This window comes from Nerophis ophidion, linkage group LG22 (genome assembly GCF_033978795.1).
Source record: "Nerophis ophidion isolate RoL-2023_Sa linkage group LG22, RoL_Noph_v1.0, whole genome shotgun sequence".
Lineage (NCBI taxonomy): Eukaryota > Metazoa > Chordata > Actinopteri > Syngnathiformes > Syngnathidae > Nerophis > Nerophis ophidion.
Window position 1 is genome coordinate 3,312,419 of NC_084632.1, and position 27,429 is coordinate 3,339,847.

The 27,429-nt window shown below is 36.4% G+C and overlaps 1 protein-coding gene across 3 annotated transcripts in view; it reads right to left on the reverse strand.

The window, feature by feature from the left end:
- Positions 1-54: 54 nt before the first annotated feature.
- spata1 (spermatogenesis associated 1) overlaps positions 55-27,429 on the reverse strand; it is a 51,553-nt gene continuing 24,178 nt past the window's right edge. For 2 of the 3 annotated variants that reach the window (XM_061883022.1, XM_061883023.1), the window contains exons 12-13: positions 4,011-4,109; positions 55-3,953 (exon numbers count right to left, since the gene is read on the reverse strand). In XM_061883022.1, the coding sequence (XP_061739006.1) occupies positions 3,852-3,953; positions 4,011-4,109 (201 nt within the window). In that variant the 3' untranslated portion in view covers positions 55-3,851. The remainder of the gene's footprint in view (positions 3,954-4,010; positions 4,110-27,429) is intronic. The other variant, XM_061883024.1, reaches the window with a different exon arrangement.

The window sequence follows — 27,429 nt, forward strand, 5'->3', positions numbered from 1 at the left end:
TATGTTGTCTTTGTAGCATATTCAACTGAATATGGCTTGAAAAGGATTTGCAAATCATTGTATTCTGTTTATATTTACATCTAACACAATTTCCCAACTCATGTGGAATCGGGGTTTGTAATACGACATTCACACACAAATACAAATACAAACTTGAATACAAATATGCTGCAGCAAGCCTGTTCAACTGCCGTCCCGAGGGCCAAATCCCACCCTGCAAAGACACATTATTGGCCCCCAAAGTCAGTTAAAGACATTTTAGTGGCAAACTCGTATAATACTAGAGTTGTGTTGACATTTGAACCTGGCTGGCGTTCCAACCTGTTCCTCAAAACACCCAAAGTCCTCTCTTTTTTGGCAGTCACAACGTTTGCTGGTAATGTGATTTATGAAACTAAGGTGGTGTTTACTTCAGATGCAGTCAGTAGTCATTGCTGTTCCATTTTAGGTCCTCTCTTTGTCATCATGTGGGCCCGCCAGTTCCGTTAAAAAGAAAACTTGTGAGGGACTCACATTTTTGCAGCAGATTCTTCAAAACACGAGATTGGCTTTTTTGCAGAAGGTCCTTAAAAATAGCACAGCGCTCCTGTAGGTTTGGCAAAACAAATAGACCAAAATCAAAAGTCTACTGTAGAGGACAACTACAAAGTGAAGTCCTTATCTAGTCTCCGCTAAAAGAACATTCCTTTAGTCACATTGTTTGCATCTTGTACTCCTAATTACTAATAATGTATTACTAATACCTTGTTTTGTTCATGTTTATAGCTGTTTAGCACAGATGACATCACTGGTATTTCTTATGGGAGCATTTGCTTTTATACATTTGTTTTTCCACATTCTATTTATACTACTGACTATGCTACTTAGATCCTATACATACTATCGGTCTTTAGTTACTCAGCGGGATAAATCTGGAACATTGGTAGTAAATGTCCTTCTGTTTTTGTGGTTAACGTTCAGAACAAAAACAGGAACTAGTGCACCTCAAATGTTAGCTTGGAGCTGCAGATGTTCCAATTAGAGGTGGAAACTGCACTTTTTTATTGATTCTGTCTATCATCAACAATCCTTATGTACGACAAGAACACATGTAATTCTTTATTTTATGCATTCCAAATAGTAAAATATGGCAAGTACGAGGTAGCTAGCAATGATTTTATGCATTGCAAACAGTAAAATATGGCAAGTATGAGGTGGCTAACAATGGTTTACTAGATTAGATAGTACTTTATTTATTCCTTCAGGAAAAAATTTTTATATATATATATATGGCAAGTACTAGGTGGCTAACAATGATTTATGCATTCCAACTAGTAAAAGATGGCAAGTAGGAGGTGGCTAACAATGATTTATGCATTCCAACTAGTAAAATATGGCAATTAGGAGGTGGCTAAAAATGATATATGCATTGCAAATAATAAAATATGGCAAGTACGAGGTGGCTAAAAATGATTTATGCATGCCAACTAGTAAAATATGGCAAGTAGGAGGTGGCTAAAAATGATTTATGCATGCCAACTAGTAAAAGATGGCAAGTAGGAGGTGGCTAACAATGATTTATGCATTCCAACTAGTAAAAGATGGCAAGTAGGAGGTGGCTAACAATGATTTATGCATTCCAACTAGTAAAAGATGGCAAGTACTAGGTGGCTAACAATGATTTATGCATTCCAACTAGTAAAAGATGGCAAGTAGGAGGTGGCTAACAATGATTTATGCATTCCAACTAGTAAAAGATGGCAAGTAGGAGGTGGCTAACAATGATTTATGCATTCCAACTAGTAAAAGATGGCAAGTACAAGGTGGCTAACAATGATTTATGCATTCCAACTAGTAAAATATGGCAATTAGGAGGTGGCTAAAAAGGATATATGCATTGCAAATAATAAAATTTGGCAAGTATGAGGTGGCTAACAATGATTTATGCATGCCAACTAGTAAAATATGGCAAGTAGGAGGTGGCTAAAAATGATTTATGCATTCCAACTAGTAAAATATGGCAACTATGAGGTGGCTAACAATGATTTATGCATTCCAACTAGTAAAAGATGGCAAGTACAAGGTGGCTAACAATGATTTATGCATTCCAACTAGTAAAATATGGCAATTAGGAGGTGGCTAAAAATGATATATGCATTGCAAATAATAAAATATGGCAAGTACGAGGTGGCTAAAAATGATTTATGCATGCCAACTAGTAAAATATGGCAATTAGGAGGTGGCTAAAAATGATATATGCATTGCAAATAATAAAATATGGCAAGTAGGAGGTGGCTAACAATGATTTATGCATTCCAACTAGTAAAATATGGCAATTAGGAGGTGGCTAAAAATGATATATGCATTGCAAATAATAAAATATGGCAAGTAGGAGGTGGCTAACAATGATTTATGCATGCCAACTAGTAAAAGATGGCAAGTAGGAGGTGGCTAAAAATGATTTATGCATTCCAACTAGTAAAATATGGCAAGTAGGAGGTGGCTAAAAATGATTTATGCATGCCAACTAGTAAAAGATGGCAAGTAGGAGGTGGCTAACAATGATTTATGCATTCCAACTAGTGAAATATGGCAACTATGAGGTGGCTAACAATGATTTTATGCATTGCAAATAATAAAACATGGCAAGTACGAGGTGGATAACACTGACTTTATGCATTCCAACTAGTAAAATATGGCAAGTACGAGGTGGCTAACAATGATTTTATGCATTGCAAATAGTAAAATATGGCAAGTACGGGGTGGATAACACTGATTTTATGCATTGCAAATAGTAAAATATGGCAAGTACGGAGTGCCTAAAAATTATTTCATGCATTCCGACTAGTAAAATATGGCAAGTAGGAGGTGGCTAACGATGGGAATACACTATTCCGCCCATTAAGCCATCAAAAAGAACTCTAAAAAGCACTAACAATACTTTACATGTGGTGACTTGAATATTAACAAATATTAGTGATATGGTTGTCATGAGCGCTATTGCAGAGGAACTACTTTTAGCGGCGCTGTGATCTCAGAGAGCTAAGTAGCTCATGCTGCCATATTAACTTATTGAGCAGCTGCATGGCCTCTGAGCTGGTGAAAGTTAACTTTAGATTACAAATCTTGCATCTCACTTGGATAGTAGAAGGTTGTGGACATAAACCCACAAGTTGGTCAACTTTGACATACAACTTTGCGAAAAAGTTACACAAAAATATGCTCGTTAGTAGCACCTTTTTTTTTCTGTACCTGCGTAAGGATTATGATTAGTTCTCCATCCTATCGAGAAGATATAAACATCCTGGTGAGAGCAGACATCGTACAGTAAGTGATTGTATTATTATGTTGATAGTTTGTATATCTTGTTTAGCAGGTAGCAACAATGCTACATAATGCTTAGTGTTTGACTAAAAGTAAGTCCTAAAGTAGTCTTTTTTGTCTCATTAAGTCTGCCTTGATTAGTAGTTGTTGTCGAAGGAAAAGCGAACATTGTAAAATAAATGCGCCGCTGTATGCTTAAAATGAGCCATTTGAAAAACCTTCATTAAGTACTTTATTGGCGGAATAGAGTGGTTCCCATTGGCTCTATTGTTAGCTGACTCTTGCTAACGTTCATTTATGAGTTAGAATACATAAAAAAAAACGTGTTCTTGTCTTACATAAGAATTGCGATTAATAGAAAAAATACCCCAAAAAAGTGCAGTTCACCCCTAACTCCATATTTAAAAAACTGCTGAGTCCTCAGGAAATATGATCAACTGTGGCTGTAGGCAACCTCCTAATGTCGTTCAAATGATCTCCACCAGACGGCGGTGGTTTCGTTTGATGTACCGTCAGGATCCAACAGCTCCACGCGTGGCTACTTGGACTCATCTTGGAGATGCCACAGGCCCAAGATGGCAGGACTGACTCTTCTTCTGGGCCAGCTCCGCCTTCAGGCCCCTCAACTCAGTGGCGGCCTGTTTCCTCAGCTGCGGCACAACAACGTTGTTCACACGTCATCCGTGACACCTGCGGCAAACTTTTACCTTCATCTCCGTCAGCAGCTTCATCTTGGCGTCCTCCACCTGCCTCCTCATGTCCTCCATCTCGTGGCTCTCGCTCAGAATCTGAATGATGAGCTCGTTCTGAAAGGTCGGCCAGAGAAATACTTGCAAAAATCAGAGATCAAAACATTATCAGCGCTGATATTTTGCATCGTATCGCCTTTTAACTCCAATATGTGGCTCATTCTAGTCAACTGATGCAAAAGTTGTCCCTTAACAAAACAAGGGTTTCAAATTACTCAGTCGGGAATTTTTTACAGAGATGATTTAATGATTTGATTAAAGCCAGGCAGATGGTGATAAGATGAATACATGCACGAATGTGTACATGCATAAATACATGCATGAATACATTCATGCATGAATACATACATGAATGTATACATGCATGAATATATACATGAATGAATACATGCATGAATGTATACATGCATGAATGTATACATGCATGAATACATACATGAATACATGCATGCATGTATTCATGTATGTATCCATACATGCATGAATACATGCATGAATGTATACATGCATGAATACATGCACGCATGTATGAATACATGCATGAATACATGCACGCATGTATGAATACATGCATGAATGTATACATGCATAAATACATGCATGAATGTATACATGCATGCATGAATGTATACATGCATGAATACATGCATGATTACATACATGAATACATGCATGAATGAATACATGCATGCATGTATTCATGTATGTATTCATACATGCATGAATGTATACATGCATGAATACATGCACGCATGTATGGATACATGCATGAATACATACATGCATGGATGAATACATGAATGAATACATGCATGAATGTATACATACATGAATACATGCATGAATACAAAAATTAATACATGCATGAATACATATATGTATACATACATGAATGCATACATGAATGCATACATGAATGCATGCATGAATCCATACATGAATACATACATGTATTCATGCATGAATACATGCATGAATATATGCATGAATGTATACATGCATGAATACATGCACGCATGTATGAATACATGTATGAATACATGCACGCATGTATGAATACATGCATGAATGTATACATGCATAAATACATGCATGAATGTATACATGCATGCATGAATGTATACATGAATGAATACATGCATGATTACATACATGAATACATGCATGAATGTATACATGCATGAATACATGCACGCATGTATGGATACATGCATGAATACATACATGCATGGATGAATACATGCATGAATACATGCATGAATACAAAAATGAATACATGCATGAATTCATGCATGAATGCATACATGAATGCATGCATGAATGCATGCATGAATGCATGCATGAATGCATGCATGAATGCATGCATGAATGCATGCATGAATCCATGCATGAATGCATGCATGAATGCATGCATGAATGCATGCATGAATACATGCATGAATACATCCATGAATACATCCATGAATACATACATGTATTCATGCATGAATACATACATGAATACATGCATGAATACATGCATGAATACATGCATGAATACATGCATGAAAACATATATGTATACATACATGAATACATACATGTATACATACATGAATACATGCATGAATACATGCATGAATACATGCATGAATACATATATGTTTTCATGTATGTATTCATGCATGTATTCATGTATGAATACATGTATGTATGTATTCATGCATGTATTTATGCATGCATTCATGTATGTATACATGTATGTATTCATGTATGTATACATATATGTTTTCATGTATGTATACATACATGAATACATACATGTATACATACATGAATGCATGCATAAATACATGCATGAATACATACATACATGTATTCATACATGAATACATGCATGAATACATACATGAATATATGCATGAATACATGCATGAATACATGCATGAATACATGCATGAATACATACATGAATACATATCATCCATTAACAATGGATGTACCTTTTCAGTGACTAATGTTCCATTATTAGTAGTCCCTGAAAAGGGGGACTACTACTAATGGATGTACCTTTTCAGGGACTACTACTAATGGATGTACCTTTTCAGTGACTAATGGTCCATTATTAGTAGTCCCTAAAAAGGTACATCCATTAGCAGAGGATGTACCTTTTCAGGGACCACTACTAATGGATGTACCGTTTCAGTGACTACTACTGACGGATGTGCCGTTTTAGGGACTACTACTAAAGGATGTACCGTTTCAGTGTGTACTACTAATGGATGTACCTTTTCAGTGACTACTAATAAGGGATGAACCGTTTCAGTGACTACTACTAATGGATGTACCTTTTCAGTGACTACTAATAAAGGATGAACCGTTTCAGTGACTACTACTAATAAATGTACCTTTTCAGTGACTACTAATAAAGGATGAACCGTTTCAGTGACTACTACTAATAAATGTACCTTTTCAGTGACTACTACTAATAATGGATGTACCTTTTCAGTGACTACTAATAAAGGATGTACATTTTCAGTGACTACTACTAATGGATGTACCTTTTCAGTGACTACTACTAATGGATGTACCGTTTCAGTGACTACTACTGACGGATGTGCCGTTTTAGGGACTACTACTAAAGGATGTGCCGTTTCAGTGTCTACTACTAATGGATGTACCTTTTCAGTGACTACTAATAAAGGATGAACCGTTTCAGTGACTACTACTAATGGATGTACCTTTTCAGTGACTACTAATAAAGGATGAACCGTTTCAGTGACTACTACTAATAAAGGATGAACCGTTTCAGTGACTACTACTAATAAATGTACCTTTTCAGTGACTACTACTAATAATGGATGTACCTTTTCAGTGACTACTAATAAAGGATGTACATTTTCAGTGACTACTACTAATGGATGTACCTTTTCAGTGACTACTACTAATGGATGTACCGTTTCAGTGACTACTACTGACGGATGTGCCGTTTTAGGGACTACTACTAAAGGATGTGCCGTTTCAGTGTCTACTACTAATGGATGTACCTTTTCAGTGACTACTAATAAAGGATGAACCGTTTCAGTGACTACTACTAATGGATGTACCTTTTCAGTGACTACTAATAAAGGATGAACCGTTTCAGTGACTACTAATAAAGGATGTACCTTTTCAGTGACTACTACTAATGGATGTACCTTTTCAGTGACTACTACTAATGGATGTACCTTTTCAGTGACTACTACTGACGGATGTGCCGTTTTAGGGACTACTACTAAAGGATGTACCGTTTCAGTGTCTACTACTAATGGATGTACCTTTTCAGTGACTACTAATAAAGGATGAACCGTTTCAGTGACTACTACTAATAAATGTACCTTTTCAGTGACTACTACTAATAATGGATGTACCTTTTCAGTGACTACTACTAATAATGGATGTACCGTTTCAGTGACTACTACTAATGGATGTACCTTTTCAGTGACTACTAATAAAGGATGAACCGTTTCAGTGACTACTACTAATGGATGTACCTTTTCAGTGACTACTAATAAAGGATGAACCGTTTCAGTGACTACTACTAATAAATGTACCTTTTCAGTGACTACTACTAATAATGGATGTACCTTTTCAGTGACTACTACTACGAATGGATGTACCTTTTCAGTGACTACTACTAATGGATGTACCTTTTCAGTGACTACTACTAATGGATGTACCTTTTCAGTGACGACTACTACTAATGGATGTACCTTTTCAGTGACGACTACTACTAATGGATGTACCTTTTCAGTGACTAATGGTCCATTATTAGTAGTCCCTAAAAAGGTACATCCATTAGCAGAGGATGTACCTTTTCAGGGACCACTACTAATGGATGTACCTTTTCGGTGACTACTACTAATGGATGTACCTTTTCAGTGACTAATGGTCCATTATTAGTAGTCCCTAAAAAGGTACATCCATTAGCAGAGGATGTACCTTTTCAGGGACCACTACTAAAGGATGTACTGTTTCAGTGACTACTACTAATGGATGTACCGTTTCAGTGACTACTACTGACGGATGTGCCGTTTTAGGGACTACTACTAAAGGATGTGCCGTTTCAGTGTCTACTACTAATGGATGTACCTTTTCAGTGACTACTAATAAAGGATGAACCGTTTCAGTGACTACTACTAATGGATGTACCTTTTCAGTGACTACTAATAAAGGATGAACCGTTTCAGTGACTACTACTAATAAATGTACCTTTTCAGTGACTACTAATAAAGGATGAACCGTTTCAGTGACTACTACTAATAAATGTACCTTTTCAGTGACTACTACTAATAAATGTACCTTTTCAGTGACTACTACTAATAATGGATGTACCTTTTCAGTGACTACTAATAAAGGATGTACCTTTTCAGTGACTACTACTAATGGATGTACCTTTTCAGTGACTACTAATAAAGGATGTACCTTTTCAGTGACTACTAATAAAGGATGTACCTTTTCAGTGACTACTACTAATAAATGTACCTTTTCAGTGACTACTACTAATAAATGTACCTTTTCAGTGACTACTACTAATAATGGATGTACCTTTTCAGTGACTACTAATAAAGGATGTACCTTTTCAGTGACTACTACTAATAAATGTACCTTTTCAGTGACTACTACTAATAAATGTACCTTTTCAGTGACTACTACTAATAATGGATGTACCTTTTCAGTGACTACTAATAAAGGATGTACCTTTTCAGTGACTACTACTAATGGATGTACCTTTTCAGTGACTACTACTGACGGATGTGCCGTTTTAGGGACTACTACTAAAGGATGTACCGTTTCAGTGTCTACTACTAATGGATGTACCTTTTGAGTGACTACTAATAAAGGATGAACCGTTTCAGTGACTACTACTAATGGATGTACCTTTTCAGTGACTACTAATAAAGGATGAACCGTTTCAGTGACTACTACTAATAAATGTACCTTTTCAGTGACTACTAATAAAGGATGAACCGTTTCAGTGACTACTACTAATAAATGTACCTTTTCAGTGACTACTACTAATAATGGATGTACCTTTTCAGTGACTACTAATAAAGGATGTACCTTTTCAGTGACTACTACTAATGGATGTACCTTTTCAGTGACTACTACTAATGGATGTACCGTTTCAGTGACTACTACTGACGGATGTGCCGTTTTAGGGACTACTACTAAAGGATGTACCGTTTCAGTGTCTACTACTAATGGATGTACCTTTTCAGTGACTACTACTAATAATGGATGTACCTTTTCAGTGACTACTAATAAAGGATGAACCGTTTCAGTGACTACTACTAATAAATGTACCTTTTCAGTGACTACTACTACTAATGGATGTACCTTTTCAGGGACTACTTCTAATGGATGTACCTTTTCAGTGACTACTACTAATAAATGTACCTTTTCAGTGACTACTAATAAAGGATGAACCGTTTCAGTGACTACTACTAATAAATGTACCTTTTCAGTTACTACTACTAATAATGGATGTACCTTTTCAGTGACTACTAATAAAGGATGTACCTTTTCAGTGACTACTACTAATGGATGTACCGTTTCAGTGACTACTACTGACGGATGTGCCGTTTTAGGGACTACTACTAAAGGATGTACCGTTTCAGTGTCTACTACTAATGGATGTACCGTTTCAGTGACTACTACTAATAAATGTACCTTTTCAGTGACTACTAATAAAGGATGAACCGTTTCAGTGACTACTACTAATAAATGTACCTTTTCAGTGACTACTACTAATAATGGATGTACCTTTTCAGTGACTACTAATAAAGGATGTACATTTTCAGTGACTACTACTAATGGATGTACCTTTTCAGTGACTACTACTAATGGATGTACCGTTTCAGTGACTACTACTGACGGCTGTGCCGTTTTAGGGACTACTACTAAAGGATGTACCGTTTCAGTGTCTACTACTAATGGATGTACCTTTTCAGTGACTACTAATAAAGGATGAACCGTTTCAGTGACTACTACTAATGGATGTACCTTTTCAGTGACTACTAATAAAGGATGAACCGTTTCAGTGACTACTACTAATAAATGTACCTTTTCAGTGACTACTAATAAAGGATGAACCGTTTCAGTGACTACTACTAATAAATGTACCTTTTCAGTTACTACTACTAATAATGGATGTACCTTTTCAGTGACTACTAATAAAGGATGTACCTTTTCAGTGACTACTACTAATGGATGTACCGTTTCAGTGACTACTACTGACGGATGTGCCGTTTTAGGGACTACTACTAAAGGATGTACCGTTTCAGTGTCTACTACTAATGGATGTACCGTTTCAGTGACTACTACTAATAAATGTACCTTTTCAGTGACTACTAATAAAGGATGAACCGTTTCAGTGACTACTACTAATAAATGTACCTTTTCAGTGACTACTACTAATAATGGATGTACCTTTTCAGTGACTACTAATAAAGGATGTACATTTTCAGTGACTACTACTAATGGATGTACCTTTTCAGTGACTACTACTAATGGATGTACCGTTTCAGTGACTACTACTGACGGATGTGCCGTTTTAGGGACTACTACTAAAGGATGTGCCGTTTCAGTGTCTACTACTAATGGATGTACCTTTTCAGTGACTACTAATAAAGGATGAACCGTTTCAGTGACTACTACTAATGGATGTACCTTTTCAGTGACTACTAATAAAGGATGAACCGTTTCAGTGACTACTAATAAAGGATGTACCTTTTCAGTGACTACTACTAATGGATGTACCTTTTCAGTGACTACTACTAATGGATGTACCTTTTCAGTGACTACTACTAATAATGGATGTACCTTTTCAGTGACTACTAATAAAGGATGTACATTTTCAGTGACTACTACTAATGGATGTACCTTTTCAGTGACTACTACTAATGGATGTACCGTTTCAGTGACTACTACTGACGGATGTGCCGTTTTAGGGACTACTACTAAAGGATGTGCCGTTTCAGTGTCTACTACTAATGGATGTACCTTTTCAGTGACTACTAATAAAGGATGAACCGTTTCAGTGACTACTACTAATGGATATACCTTTTCAGTGACTACTAATAAAGGATGAACCGTTTCAGTGACTACTAATAAAGGATGTACCTTTTCAGTGACTACTACTAATGGATGTACCTTTTCAGTGACTACTACTAATGGATGTACCTTTTCAGTGACTACTACTGACGGATGTGCCGTTTTAGGGACTACTACTAAAGGATGTACCGTTTCAGTGTCTACTACTAATGGATGTACCTTTTCAGTGACTACTAATAAAGGATGAACCGTTTCAGTGACTACTACTAATAAATGTACCTTTTCAGTGACTACTACTAATAATGGATGTACCTTTTCAGTGACTACTACTAATAATGGATGTACCGTTTCAGTGACTACTACTAATGGATGTACCTTTTCAGTGACTACTAATAAAGGATGAACCGCTTCAGTGACTACTACTAATGGATGTACCTTTTCAGTGACTACTAATAAAGGATGAACCGTTTCAGTGACTACTACTAATAAATGTACCTTTTCAGTGACTACTACTAATATTGGATGTACCTTTTCAGTGACTACTACTACGAATGGATGTACCTTTTCAGTGACTACTACTAATGGATGTACCTTTTCAGTGACTACTAATAAAGGATGTACCTTTTCAGTGACTACTACTAATGGATGTACCGTTTCAGTGACTACTACTGACGGATGTGCCGTTTTAGGGACTACTACTAAAGGATGTACCGTTTCAGTGTCTACTACTAATGGATGTACCTTTTCAGTGACTACTACTAATAATGGATGTACCTTTTCAGTGACTACTAATAAAGGATGAACCGTTTCAGTGACTACTACTAATGGATGTACCTTTTCAGTGACTACTAATAAAGGATGAACCGTTTCAGTGACTACTACTAATAAATGTACCTTTTCAGTGACTACTAATAAAGGATGAACCGTTTCAGTGACTACTACTAATAAATGTACCTTTTCAGTGACTACTACTAATAAATGTACCTTTTCAGTGACTACTACTAATAATGGATGTACCTTTTCAGTGACTACTAATAAAGGATGTACCTTTTCAGTGACTACTACTAATGGATGTACCTTTTCAGTGACTACTACTAATGGATGTACCGTTTCAGTGACTACTACTAATGGATGTACCTTTTCAGTGACTACTACTAATAATGGATGTACCTTTTCAGTGACTACTAATAAAGGATGAACCGTTTCAGTGACTACTACTAATGGATGTACCGTTTCAGTGTCTACTACTAATGGATGTACCTTTTCAGTGACTACTACTAATAATGGATGTACCTTTTCAGTGACTACTAATAAAGGATGAACCGTTTCAGTGACTACTACTAATGGATGTACCTTTTCAGTGACTACTAATAAAGGATGAACCGTTTCAGTGACTACTACTAATAAATGTACCTTTTCAGTGACTACTACTAATAATGGATGTACCTTTTCAGTGACTACTACTACGAATGGATGTACCTTTTCAGTGACTACTACTAATGGATGTACCTTTTCAGTGACTACTACTAATGGATGTACCTTTTCAGTGACTACTACTAATGGATGTACCTTTTCAGTGACGACTACTACTAATGGATGTACCTTTTCAGTGACTACTACTAATAATGGATGTACCTTTTCAGTGACTACTACTAATGGATGTACCTTTTCAGTGACTACTACTACTAATGGATGTACCTTTTCAGGGACTACTACTAATGGATGTACCTTTTCAGTGACTACTACTAATAATGGATGTACCTTTTCAGTGACTACTACTAACGGATGTACCTTTTCAGTGACTACTACTAACGGATGTACCTTTTCAGTGACTACTACTAATGGATGTACCTTTTCAGTGACTACTACTAATGGATGTACCTTTTCAGTGACTACTACTAATGGATGTACCTTTTCAGTGACTACTACTAATGGATGTACCTTTTCAGTGACTACTACTAATGGATGTACCTTTTCAGTGACTACTACTAATAATGGATGTACCTTTTCAGTGACTACTACTAATGGATGTACCTTTTCAGTGACTACTACTAATGGATGTACCTTTTCAGTGACTACTACTAATGGATGTACCTTTTCAGTGACTACTACTAATGGATGTACCTTTTCAGTGACTACTACTAATAAATGTACCTTTTCAGTGACTACTACTAATAATGGATGTACCTTTTCAGTGACTACTACTAATGGATGTACCTTTTCAGTGACTACTACTACTAATGGATGTACCTTTTCAGTGACTACTACTAATAATGGATGTACCTTTTCAGTGACTACTACTAATGGATGTACCTTTTCAGTGACTACTACTACTAATGGATGTACCTTTTCAGGGACTACTTCTAATGGATGTACCTTTCAGTGACTACTACTAATAAATGTACCTTTTCAGTGACTACTAGTAAAGGATGAACCGTTTCAGTGACTACTACTAATAATGGATGTACCTTTTCAGTGACTACTAATAAAGGATGTACCTTTTCAGTGACTACTACTAATGGATGTACCGTTTCAGTGACTACTACTGACGGATGTGCCGTTTTAGGGACTACTACTAAAGGATGTACCGTTTCAGTGTCTACTACTAATGGATGTACCTTTTCAGTGACTACTACTAATAATGGATGTACCTTTTCAGTGACTACTAATAAAGGATGAACCGTTTCAGTGACTACTACTAATGGATGTACCTTTTCAGTGACTACTAATAAAGGATGAACCGTTTCAGTGACTACTACTAATAAATGTACCTTTTCAGTGACTACTAATAAAGGATGAACCGTTTCAGTGACTACTACTAATAAATGTACCTTTTCAGTGACTACTACTAATAAATGTACCTTTTCAGTGACTACTACTAATAATGGATGTACCTTTTCAGTGACTACTAATAAAGGATGTACCTTTTCAGTGACTACTACTAATGGATGTACCTTTTCAGTGACTACTACTAATGGATGTACCGTTTCAGTGACTACTACTAATGGATGTACCTTTTCAGTGACTACTACTAATAATGGATGTACCTTTTCAGTGACTACTAATAAAGGATGAACCGTTTCAGTGACTACTACTAATGGATGTACCGTTTCAGTGTCTACTACTAATGGATGTACCTTTTCAGTGACTACTACTAATAATGGATGTACCTTTTCAGTGACTACTAATAAAGGATGAACCGTTTCAGTGACTACTACTAATGGATGTACCTTTTCAGTGACTACTAATAAAGGATGAACCGTTTCAGTGACTACTACTAATAAATGTACCTTTTCAGTGACTACTACTAATAATGGATGTACCTTTTCAGTGACTACTACTACGAATGGATGTACCTTTTCAGTGACTACTACTAATGGATGTACCTTTTCAGTGACTACTACTAATGGATGTACCTTTTCAGTGACTACTACTAATGGATGTACCTTTTCAGTGACGACTACTACTAATGGATGTACCTTTTCAGTGACTACTACTAATAATGGATGTACCTTTTCAGTGACTACTACTAATGGATGTACCTTTTCAGTGACTACTACTACTAATGGATGTACCTTTTCAGGGACTACTACTAATGGATGTACCTTTTCAGTGACTACTACTAATAATGGATGTACCTTTTCAGTGACTACTACTAACGGATGTACCTTTTCAGTGACTACTACTAACGGATGTACCTTTTCAGTGACTACTACTAATGGATGTACCTTTTCAGTGACTACTACTAATGGATGTACCTTTTCAGTGACTACTACTAATGGATGTACCTTTTCAGTGACTACTACTAATGGATGTACCTTTTCAGTGACTAGTACTAATGGATGTACCTTTTCAGTGACTACTACTAATAATGGATGTACCTTTTCAGTGACTACTACTAATGGATGTACCTTTTCAGTGACTACTACTAATGGATGTACCTTTTCAGTGACTACTACTAATGGATGTACCTTTTCAGTGACTACTACTAATGGATGTACCTTTTCAGTGACTACTACTAATAGATGTACCTTTTCAGTGACTACTACTAATAATGGATGTACCTTTTCAGTGACTACTACTAATGGATGTACCTTTTCAGTGACTACTACTACTAATGGATGTACCTTTTCAGTGACTACTACTAATAATGGATGTACCTTTTCAGTGACTACTACTAATGGATGTACCTTTTCAGTGACTACTACTACTAATGGATGTACCTTTTCAGGGACTACTTCTAATGGATGTACCTTTTCAGTGACTACTACTAATAAATGTACCTTTTCAGTGACTACTAATAAAGGATGAACCGTTTCAGTGACTACTACTAATAATGGATGTACCTTTTCAGTGACTACTAATAAAGGATGTACCTTTTCAGTGACTACTACTAATGGATGTACCTTTTCAGTGACTACTACTAATGGATGTACCGTTTCAGTGACTACTACTGACGGCTGTGCCGTTTTAGGGACTACTACTAAAGGATGTACCGTTTCAGTGTCTACTACTAATGGATGTACCTTTTCAGTGACTACTAATAAAGGATGAACCGTTTCAGTGACTACTACTAATGGATGTACCTTTTCAGTGACTACTAATAAAGGATGAACCGTTTCAGTGACTACTACTAATAAATGTACCATTTCAGTGACTACTAATAAAGGATGAACCGTTTCAGTGACTACTACTAATAAATGTACCTTTTCAGTGACTACTACTAATAATGGATGTACCTTTTCAGTGACTACTAATAAAGGATGTACCTTTTCAGTGACTACTACTAATGGATGTACCTTTTCAGTGACTACTACTAATGGATGTACCGTTTCAGTGACTACTACTGACGGATGTGCCGTTTTAGGGACTACTACTAAAGGATGTACCGTTTCAGTGTCTACTACTAATGGATGTACCTTTTCAGTGACTACTACTAATAATGGATGTACCTTTTCAGTGACTACTACTAAAGGATGAACCGTTTCAGTAACTACTACTAATGGATGTACCTTTTCAGTGACTACTAATAAAGGATGAACCGTTTCAGTGACTACTACTAATAAATGTACCTTTTCAGTGACTACTACTAATAATGGATGTACCTTTTCAGTGACTACTACTACGAATGGATGTACCTTTTCAGTTACTACTACTAATGGATGTACCTTTTCAGTGACTACTACTAATGGATGTACCTTTTCAGTGACTACTACTAATGGATGTACCTTTTCAGTGACGACTACTACTAATGGATGTACCTTTTCAGTGACTACTACTAATGGATGTACCTTTTCAGTGACTACTACTAATGGATGTACCTTTTCAGTGACTACTACTAATGGATGTACCTTTTCAGTGACTACTTCTAATGGATGTACCTTTTCAGTGACTACTACTAATGGATGTACCTTTTCAGTGACTACTACTAATGGATGTACCTTTTCAGTGACTACTACTAACGGATGTACCTTTTCAGTGACTACTACTAACGGATGTACCTTTTCAGTGACTACTACTAATGGATGTACCTTTTCAGTGACTACTACTAATGGATGTACCTTTTCAGTGACTACTACTAATGGATGTACATTTTCAGTGACTACTACTAATGGATGTACCTTTTCAGTGACTACTACTAATAATGGATGTACCTTTTCAGTGACTACTACTAATGGATGTACCTTTTCAGTGACTACTACTAATGGATGTACCTTTTCAGTGACTACTACTAATAATGGATGTACCTTTTCAGTGACTACTACTAATAAATGTACCTTTTCAGTGACTACTACTAATAATGGATGTACCTTTTCAGTGACTACTACTAATGGATGTACCTTTTCAGTGACTACTACTAATGGATGTACCTTTTCAGTGACTACAACTACTAATGGATGTACCTTTTCAGGGACTACTACTAATGGATGTACCTTTTCAGTGACTACTACTAATGGATGTACCTTTTCAGTGACTACTACTAATAATGGATGTACCTTTTCAGTGACTACTACTAATGGATGTACCTTTTCAGTGACTACTACTAATGGATGTACCTTTTCAGGGACTACTTCTAATGGATGTACCTTTTCAGTGACTACTACTAATGGATTTACCTTTTCAGTGACTACTACTACTAATGAATGTACCCTTTCAGTGACTACTACTAATGGATGTACCTTTTCAGTGACTACTACTAATGGATGTACCTTTTCAGTGACTACTACTAATGGATGTACCTTTTCAGTGACTACTACTAATAATGGATGTACCTTTTCAGTGACTACTACTAATGGATGTACCTTTTCAGTGACTACTACTAATGGATGTACCTTTTCAGTTACTACTACTAATAATGGATGTACCTTTTCAGTGACTACTACTAATGGATTTACCTTTTCAGTGACTACTACTACTAATGAATGTACCTTTTCAGTGACTACTACTAATGGATGTACCTTTTCAGTGACTACTACTAATGGATTTACCTTTTCAGTGACTACTACTAATGGATTTACCTTTTCAGTGACTACTACTACTAATGAATGTACCTTTTCAGTGACTACTACTAATGGATGTACCTTTTCAGTGACTACTACTAATGGATGTACCGTTTCAGTGACTACTACTGACGGATGTGCCGTTTTAGGGACTACTACTAAAGGATGTACCGTTTCAGTGTGTACTACTAATGGATGTACCTTTTCAGTGACTACTAATAAAGGATGAACCGTTTCAGTGACTACTACTAATGGATGTACCTTTTCAGTGACTACTAATAAAGGATGAACCGTTTCAGTGACTACTACTAATAAATGTACCTTTTCAGTGACTACTAATAAAGGATGAACCGTTTCAGTGACTACTACTAATAAATGTACCTTTTCAGTGACTACTACTAATAATGGATGTACCTTTTCAGTGACTACTAATAAAGGATGTACATTTTCAGTGACTACTACTAATGGATGTACCTTTTCAGTGACTACTACTAATGGATGTACCGTTTCAGTGACTACTACTGACGGATGTGCCGTTTTAGGGACTACTACTAAAGGATGTGCCGTTTCAGTGTCTACTACTAATGGATGTAACTTTTCAGTGACTACTAATAAAGGATGAACCGTTTCAGTGACTACTACTAATGGATGTACCTTTTCAGTGACTACTAATAAAGGATGAACCGTTTCAGTGACTACTAATAAAGGATGTACCTTTTCAGTGACTACTACTAATGGATGTACCTTTTCAGTGACTACTACTAATGGATGTACCTTTTCAGTGACTACTACTGACGGATGTGCCGTTTTAGGGACTACTACTAAAGGATGTACCGTTTCAGTGTGTACTACTAATGGATGTACCTTTTCAGTGACTACTAATAAAGGATGAACCGTTTCAGTGACTACTACTAATGGATGTACCTTTTCAGTGACTACTAATAAAGGATGAACCGTTTCAGTGACTACTACTAATAAATGTACCTTTTCAGTGACTACTAATAAAGGATGAACCGTTTCAGTGACTACTACTAATAAATGTACCTTTTCAGTGACTACTACTAATAATGGATGTACCTTTTCAGTGACTACTAATAAAGGATGTACATTTTCAGTGACTACTACTAATGGATGTACCTTTTCAGTGACTACTACTAATGGATGTACCGTTTCAGTGACTACTACTGACGGATGTGCCGTTTTAGGGACTACTACTAAAGGATGTGCCGTTTCAGTGTCTACTACTAATGGATGTACCTTTTCAGTGACTACTAATAAAGGATGAACCGTTTCAGTGACTACTACTAATGGATGTACCTTTTCAGTGACTACTAATAAAGGATGAACCGTTTCAGTGACTACTAATAAAGGATGTACCTTTTCAGTGACTACTACTAATGGATGTACCTTTTCAGTGACTACTACTAATGGATGTAGCTTTTCAGTGACTACTACTGACGGATGTGCCGTTTTAGGGACTACTACTAAAGGATGTACCGTTTCAGTGTCTACTACTAATGGATGTACCTTTTCAGTGACTACTAATAAAGGATGAACCGTTTCAGTGACTACTACTAATAAATGTACCTTTTCAGTGACTACTACTAATAATGGATGTACCTTTTCAGTGACTACTACTAATAATGGATGTACCGTTTCAGTGACTACTACTAATGGATGTACCTTTTCAGTGACTACTAATAAAGGATGAACCGTTTCAGTGACTACTACTAATGGATGTACCTTTTCAGTGACTACTAATAAAGGATGAACCGTTTCAGTGACTACTACTAATAAATGTACCTTTTCAGTGACTACTACTAATAATGGATGTACCTTTTCAGTGACTACTACTACGAATGGATGTACCTTTTCAGTGACTACTACTAATGGATGTACCTTTTCAGTGACTACTACTAATGGATGTACCTTTTCAGTGACGACTACTACTAATGGATGTACCTTTTCAGTGATGACTACTACTAATGGATGTACCTTTTCAGTGACTAATGGTCCATTATTAGTAGTCCCTAAAAAGGTACATCCATTAGCAGAGGATGTACCTTTTCAGGGACCACTACTAATGGATGTACCTTTTCGGTGACTACTACTAATGGATGTACCTTTTCAGTGACTAATGGTCCATTATTAGTAGTCCCTAAAAAGGTACATCCATTAGCAGAGGATGTACCTTTTCAGGGACCACTACTAAAGGATGTACTGTTTCAGTGACTACTACTAATGGATGTACCGTTTCAGTGACTACTACTGACGGATGTGCCGTTTTAGGGACTACTACTAAAGGATGTACCGTTTCAGTGTGTACTACTAATGGATGTACCTTTTCAGTGACTACTAATAAAGGATGAACCGTTTCAGTGACTACTACTAATGGATGTACCTTTTCAGTGACTACTAATAAAGGATGAACCGTTTCAGTGACTACTACTAATAAATGTACCTTTTCAGTGACTACTAATAAAGGATGAACCGTTTCAGTGACTACTACTAATAAATGTACCTTTTCAGTGACTACTACTAATAATGGATGTACCTTTTCAGTGACTACTAATAAAGGATGTACCTTTTCAGTGACTACTACTAATGGATGTACCTTTTCAGTGACTACTACTAATGGATGTACCGTTTCAGTGACTACTACTGATGGATGTGCCGTTTTAGGGACTACTACTAAAGGATGTACCGTTTCAGTGTCTACTACTAATGGATGTACCTTTTCAGTGACTACTAATAAAGGATGAACCGTTTCAGTGACTACTACTAATGGATGTACCTTTTCAGTGACTACTAATAAAGGATGAACCGTTTCAGTGACTACTACTAATAAATGTACCTTTTCAGTGACTACTAATAAAGGATGAACCGTTTCAGTGACTACTACTAATAAATGTACCTTTTCAGTGACTACTACTAATAATGGATGTACCTTTTCAGTGACTACTAATAAAGGATGTACCTTTTCAGTGACTACTACTAATGGATGTACCTTTTCAGTGACTACTACTAATGGATGTACCGTTTCAGTGACTACTACTGACGGATGTGCCGTTTTAGGGACTACTACTAAAGGATGTACCGTTTCAGTGTCTACTACTAATGGATGTACCTTTTCAGTGACTACTACTAATAATGGATGTACCTTTTCAGTGACTACTAATAAAGGATGAACCGTTTCAGTGACTACTACTAATAAATGTACCTTTTCAGTGACTACTACTACTAATGGATGTACCTTTTCAGGGACTACTTCTAATGGATGTACCTTTTCAGTGACTACTACTAATAAATGTACCTTTTCAGTGACTACTAATAAAGGATGAACCGTTTCAGTGACTACTACTACTAATGGATGTACCTTTTCAGGGACTACTTCTAATGGATGTACCTTTTCAGTGACTACTACTAATAAATGTACCTTTTCAGTGACTACTAATAAAGGATGAACCGTTTCAGTGACTACTACTAATAAATGTACCTTTTCAGTGACTACTACTAATAATGGATGTACCTTTTCAGTGACTACTAATAAAGGATGTACCTTTTCAGTGACTACAACTACTAATGGATGTACCTTTTCAGTGACTACTACTAATGGATGTACCTTTTCAGTGACTACAACTACTAATGGATGTACCTTTTCAGGGACTACTACTAATGGATGTACCTTTTCAGTGACTACTACTAATGGATGTACCTTTTCAGTGACTACTACTAATAATGGATGTACCTTTTCAGTGACTACTACTAATGGATGTACCTTTTCAGTGACTACTACTAATGGATGTACCTTTTCAGGGACTACTTCTAATGGATGTACCTTTTCAGTGACTACTACTAATGGATTTACCTTTTCAGTGACTACTACTACTAATGAATGTACCCTTTCAGTGACTACTACTAATGGATGTACCTTTTCAGTGACTACTACTAATGGATGTACCTTTTCAGTGACTACTACTAATGGATGTACCTTTTCAGTGACTACTACTAATAATGGATGTACCTTTTCAGTGACTACTACTAATGGATGTACCTTTTCAGTGACTACTACTAATGGATGTACCTTTTCAGTTACTACTACTAATAATGGATGTACCTTTTCAGTGACTACTACTAATGGATTTACCTTTTCAGTGACTACTACTACTAATGAATGTACCTTTTCAGTGACTACTACTAATGGATGTACCTTTTCAGTGACTACTACTAATGGATTTACCTTTTCAGTGACTACTACTACTAATGAATGTACCTTTTCAGTGACTACTACTAATGGATGTACCTTTTCAGTGACTACTACTAATGGATGTACCGTTTCAGTGACTACTACTGACGGATGTGCCGTTTTAGGGACTACTACTAAAGGATGTACCGTTTCAGTGTGTACTACTAATGGATGTACCTTTTCAGTGACTACTAATAAAGGATGAACCGTTTCAGTGACTACTACTAATGGATGTACCTTTTCAGTGACTACTAATAAAGGATGAACCGTTTCAGTGACTACTACTAATAAATGTACCTTTTCAGTGACTACTAATAAAGGATGAACCGTTTCAGTGACTACTACTAATAAATGTACCTTTTCAGTGACTACTACTAATAATGGATGTACCTTTTCAGTGACTACTAATAAAGGATGTACATTTTCAGTGACTACTACTAATGGATGTACCTTTTCAGTGACTACTACTAATGGATGTACCGTTTCAGTGACTACTACTGACGGATGTGCCGTTTTAGGGACTACTACTAAAGGATGTGCCGTTTCAGTGTCTACTACTAATGGATGTAACTTTTCAGTGACTACTAATAAAGGATGAACCGTTTCAGTGACTACTACTAATGGATGTACCTTTTCAGTGACTACTAATAAAGGATGAACCGTTTCAGTGACTACTAATAAAGGATGTACCTTTTCAGTGACTACTACTAATGGATGTACCTTTTCAGTGACTACTACTAATGGATGTACCTTTTCAGTGACTACTACTGACGGATGTGCCGTTTTAGGGACTACTACTAAAGGATGTACCGTTTCAGTGTGTACTACTAATGGATGTACCTTTTCAGTGACTACTAATAAAGGATGAACCGTTTCAGTGACTACTACTAATGGATGTACCTTTTCAGTGACTACTAATAAAGGATGAACCGTTTCAGTGACTACTACTAATAAATGTACCTTTTCAGTGACTACTAATAAAGGATGAACCGTTTCAGTGACTACTACTAATAAATGTACCTTTTCAGTGACTACTACTAATAATGGATGTACCTTTTCAGTGACTACTAATAAAGGATGTACATTTTCAGTGACTACTACTAATGGATGTACCTTTTCAGTGACTACTACTAATGGATGTACCGTTTCAGTGACTACTACTGACGGATGTGCCGTTTTAGGGACTACTACTAAAGGATGTGCCGTTTCAGTGTCTACTACTAATGGATGTACCTTTTCAGTGACTACTAATAAAGGATGAACCGTTTCAGTGACTACTACTAATGGATGTACCTTTTCAGTGACTACTAATAAAGGATGAACCGTTTCAGTGACTACTAATAAAGGATGTACCTTTTCAGTGACTACTACTAATGGATGTACCTTTTCAGTGACTACTACTAATGGATGTAGCTTTTCAGTGACTACTACTGACGGATGTGCCGTTTTAGGGACTACTACTAAAGGATGTACCGTTTCAGTGTCTACTACTAATGGATGTACCTTTTCAGTGACTACTAATAAAAGGATGAACCGTTTCAGTGACTACTACTAATAAATGTACCTTTTCAGTGACTACTACTAATAATGGATGTACCTTTTCAGTGACTACTACTAATAATGGATGTACCGTTTCAGTGACTACTACTAATGGATGTACCTTTTCAGTGACTACTAATAAAGGATGAACCGTTTCAGTGACTACTACTAATGGATGTACCTTTTCAGTGACTACTAATAAAGGATGAACCGTTTCAGTGACTACTACTAATAAATGTACCTTTTCAGTGACTACTACTAATAATGGATGTACCTTTTCAGTGACTACTACTACGAATGGATGTACCTTTTCAGTGACTACTACTAATGGATGTACCTTTTCAGTGACTACTACTAATGGATGTACCTTTTCAGTGACGACTACTACTAATGGATGTACCTTTTCAGTGACGACTACTACTAATGGATGTACCTTTTCAGTGACTAATGGTCCATTATTAGTAGTCCCTAAAAAGGTACATCCATTAGCAGAGGATGTACCTTTTCAGGGACCACTACTAATGGATGTACCTTTTCGGTGACTACTACTAATGGATGTACCTTTTCAGTGACTAATGGTCCATTATTAGTAGTCCCTAAAAAGGTACATCCATTAGCAGAGGATGTACCTTTTCAGGGACCACTACTAAAGGATGTACTGTTTCAGTGACTACTACTAATGGATGTACCGTTTCAGTGACTACTACTGACGGATGTGCCGTTTTAGGGACTACTACTAAAGGATGTACCGTTTCAGTGTGTACTACTAATGGATGTACCTTTTCAGTGACTACTACTAATGGATGTACCTTTTCAGTGACTACTAATAAAGGATGAACCGTTTCAGTGACTACTACTAATAAATGTACCTTTTCAGTGACTACTAATAAAGGATGAACCGTTTCAGTGACTACTACTAATAAATGTACCTTTTCAGTGACTACTACTAATAATGGATGTACCTTTTCAGTGACTACTAATAAAGGATGTACCTTTTCAGTGACTACTACTAATGGATGTACCTTTTCAGTGACTACTACTAATGGATGTACCGTTTCAGTGACTACTACTGATGGATGTGCCGTTTTAGGGACTACTACTAAAGGATGTACCGTTTCAGTGTCTACTACTAATGGATGTACCTTTTCAGTGACTACTAATAAAGGATGAACCGTTTCAGTGACTACTACTAATGGATGTACCTTTTCAGTGACTACTAATAAAGGATGAACCGTTTCAGTGACTACTACTAATAAATGTACCTTTTCAGTGACTACTAATAAAGGATGAACCGTTTCAGTGACTACTACTAATAAATGTACCTTTTCAGTGACTACTACTAATAATGGATGTACCTTTTCAGTGACTACTAAGGATGTACCTTTTCAGTGACTACTACTAATGGATGTACCTTTTCAGTGACTACTACTAATGGATGTACCGTTTCAGTGACTACTACTGACGGATGTGCCGTTTTAGGGACTACTACTAAAGGATGTACCGTTTCAGTGTCTACTACTAATGGATGTACCTTTTCAGTGACTACTACTAATAATGGATGTACCTTTTCAGTGACTACTAATAAAGGATGAACCGTTTCAGTGACTACTACTAATAAATGTACCTTTTCAGTGACTACTACTACTAATGGATGTACCTTTTCAGGGACTACTTCTAATGGATGTACCTTTTCAGTGACTACTACTAATAAATGTACCTTTTCAGTGACTACTAATAAAGGATGAACCGTTTCAGTGACTACTACTACTAATGGATGTACCTTTTCAGGGACTACTTCTAATGGATGTACCTTTTCAGTGACTACTACTAATAAATGTACCTTTTCAGTGACTACTAATAAAGGATGAACCGTTTCAGTGACTACTACTAATAAATGTACCTTTTCAGTGACTACTACTAATAATGGATGTACCTTTTCAGTGACTACTAATAAAGGATGTACCTTTTCAGTGACTACAACTACTAATGGATGTACCTTTTCAGGGACTACTTCTAATGGATGTACCTTTTCAGTGACTACTACTAATAAATGTACCTTTTCAGTGACTACTAATAAAGGATGAACCGTTTCAGTGACTACTACTACTAATGGATGTACCTTTTCAGGGACTACTTCTAATGGATGTACCTTTTCAGTGACTACTACTAATAAATGTACCTTTTCAGTGACTACTAATAAAGGATGAACCGTTTCAGTGACTACTACTAATAAATGTACCTTTTCAGTGACTACTACTAATAATGGATGTACCTTTTCAGTGACTACTAATAAAGGATGTACCTTTTCAGTGACTACAACTACTAATGGATGTACCTTTTCAGGGACTACTTCTAATGGATGTACCTTTTCAGTGACTACTACTAATAAATGTACCTTTTCAGTGACTACTAATAAAGGATGAACCATTTCAGTTACTACTACTAATAAATGTACCTTTTCAGTGACTACTACTAATAATGGATGTACCTTTTCAGTGACTACTACTAATGGATGTACCTTTTCAGTGACTACTACTAATGGATGTACCGTTTCAGTGACTACTACTGACGGCTGTGCCGTTTTAGGGACTACTACTAAAGGATGTACCGTTTCAGTGTCTACTACTAATGGATGTACCTTTTCAGTGACTACTAATAAAGGATGAACCGTTTCAGTGACTACTACTAATGGATGTACCTTTTCAGTGACTACTAATAAAGGATGAACCGTTTCAGTGACTACTACTAATAAATGTACCTTTTCAGTGACTACTAATAAAGGATGAACCGTTTCAGTGACTACTACTAATAAATGTACCTTTTCAGTTACTACTACTAATAATGGATGTACCTTTTCAGTGACTACTAATAAAGGATGTACATTTTCAGTGACTACTACTAATGGATGTACCTTTTCAGTGACTACTACTAATGGATGTACCGTTTCAGTGACTACTACTGACGGATGTGCCGTTTTAGGGACTACTACTAAAGGATGTACCGTTTCAGTGTCTACTACTAATGGATGTACCTTTTCAGTGACTACTACTAATAAATGTACCTTTTCAGTGACTACTACTAATAATGGATCTACCTTTTCAGTGACTACTACTACGAATGGATGTACCTTTTCAGTTACTACTACTAATGGATGTACCTTTTCAGTGACTACTACTAATGGATGTACCTTTTCAGTGACTACTACTAATGGATGTACCTTTTCAGTGACGACTACTACTAATGGATGTACCTTTTCAGTGACTACTACTAATAATGGATGTACCTTTTCAGTGACTACTACTAATGGATGTACCTTTTCAGTGACTACTACTACTAATGGATGTACCTTTTCAGGGACTACTACTAATGGATGTACCTTTTCAGTGACTACTACTAATAATGGATGTACCTTTTCAGTGACTACTACTAACGGATGTACCTTTTCAGTGACTACTACTAACGGATGTACCTTTTCAGTGACTACTACTAATGGATGTACCTTTTCAGTGACTACTACTAATGGATGTACCTTTTCAGTGACTACTACTAATGGATGTACCTTTTCAGTGACTACTACTAATGGATGTACCTTTTCAGTGACTACTACTAATAATGGATGTACCTTTTCAGTGACTACTACTAATGGATGTACCTTTTCAGTGACTACTACTAATGGATGTACCTTTTCAGTGACTACTACTAATGGATGTACCTTTTCAGTGACTACTACTAATGGATGTACCTTTTCAGTGACTACTACTAATAAATGTACCTTTTCAGTGACTACTACTAATAATGGATGTACCTTTTCAGTGACTACTACTAATGGATGTACCTTTTCAGTGACTACTACTACTAATGGATGTACCTTTTCAGTGACTACTACTAATAATGGATGTACCTTTTCAGTGACTACTACTAATGGATGTACCTTTTCAGTGACTACTACTACTAATGGATGTACCTTTTCAGGGACTACTTCTAATGGATGTACCTTTTCAGTGACTACTACTAATAA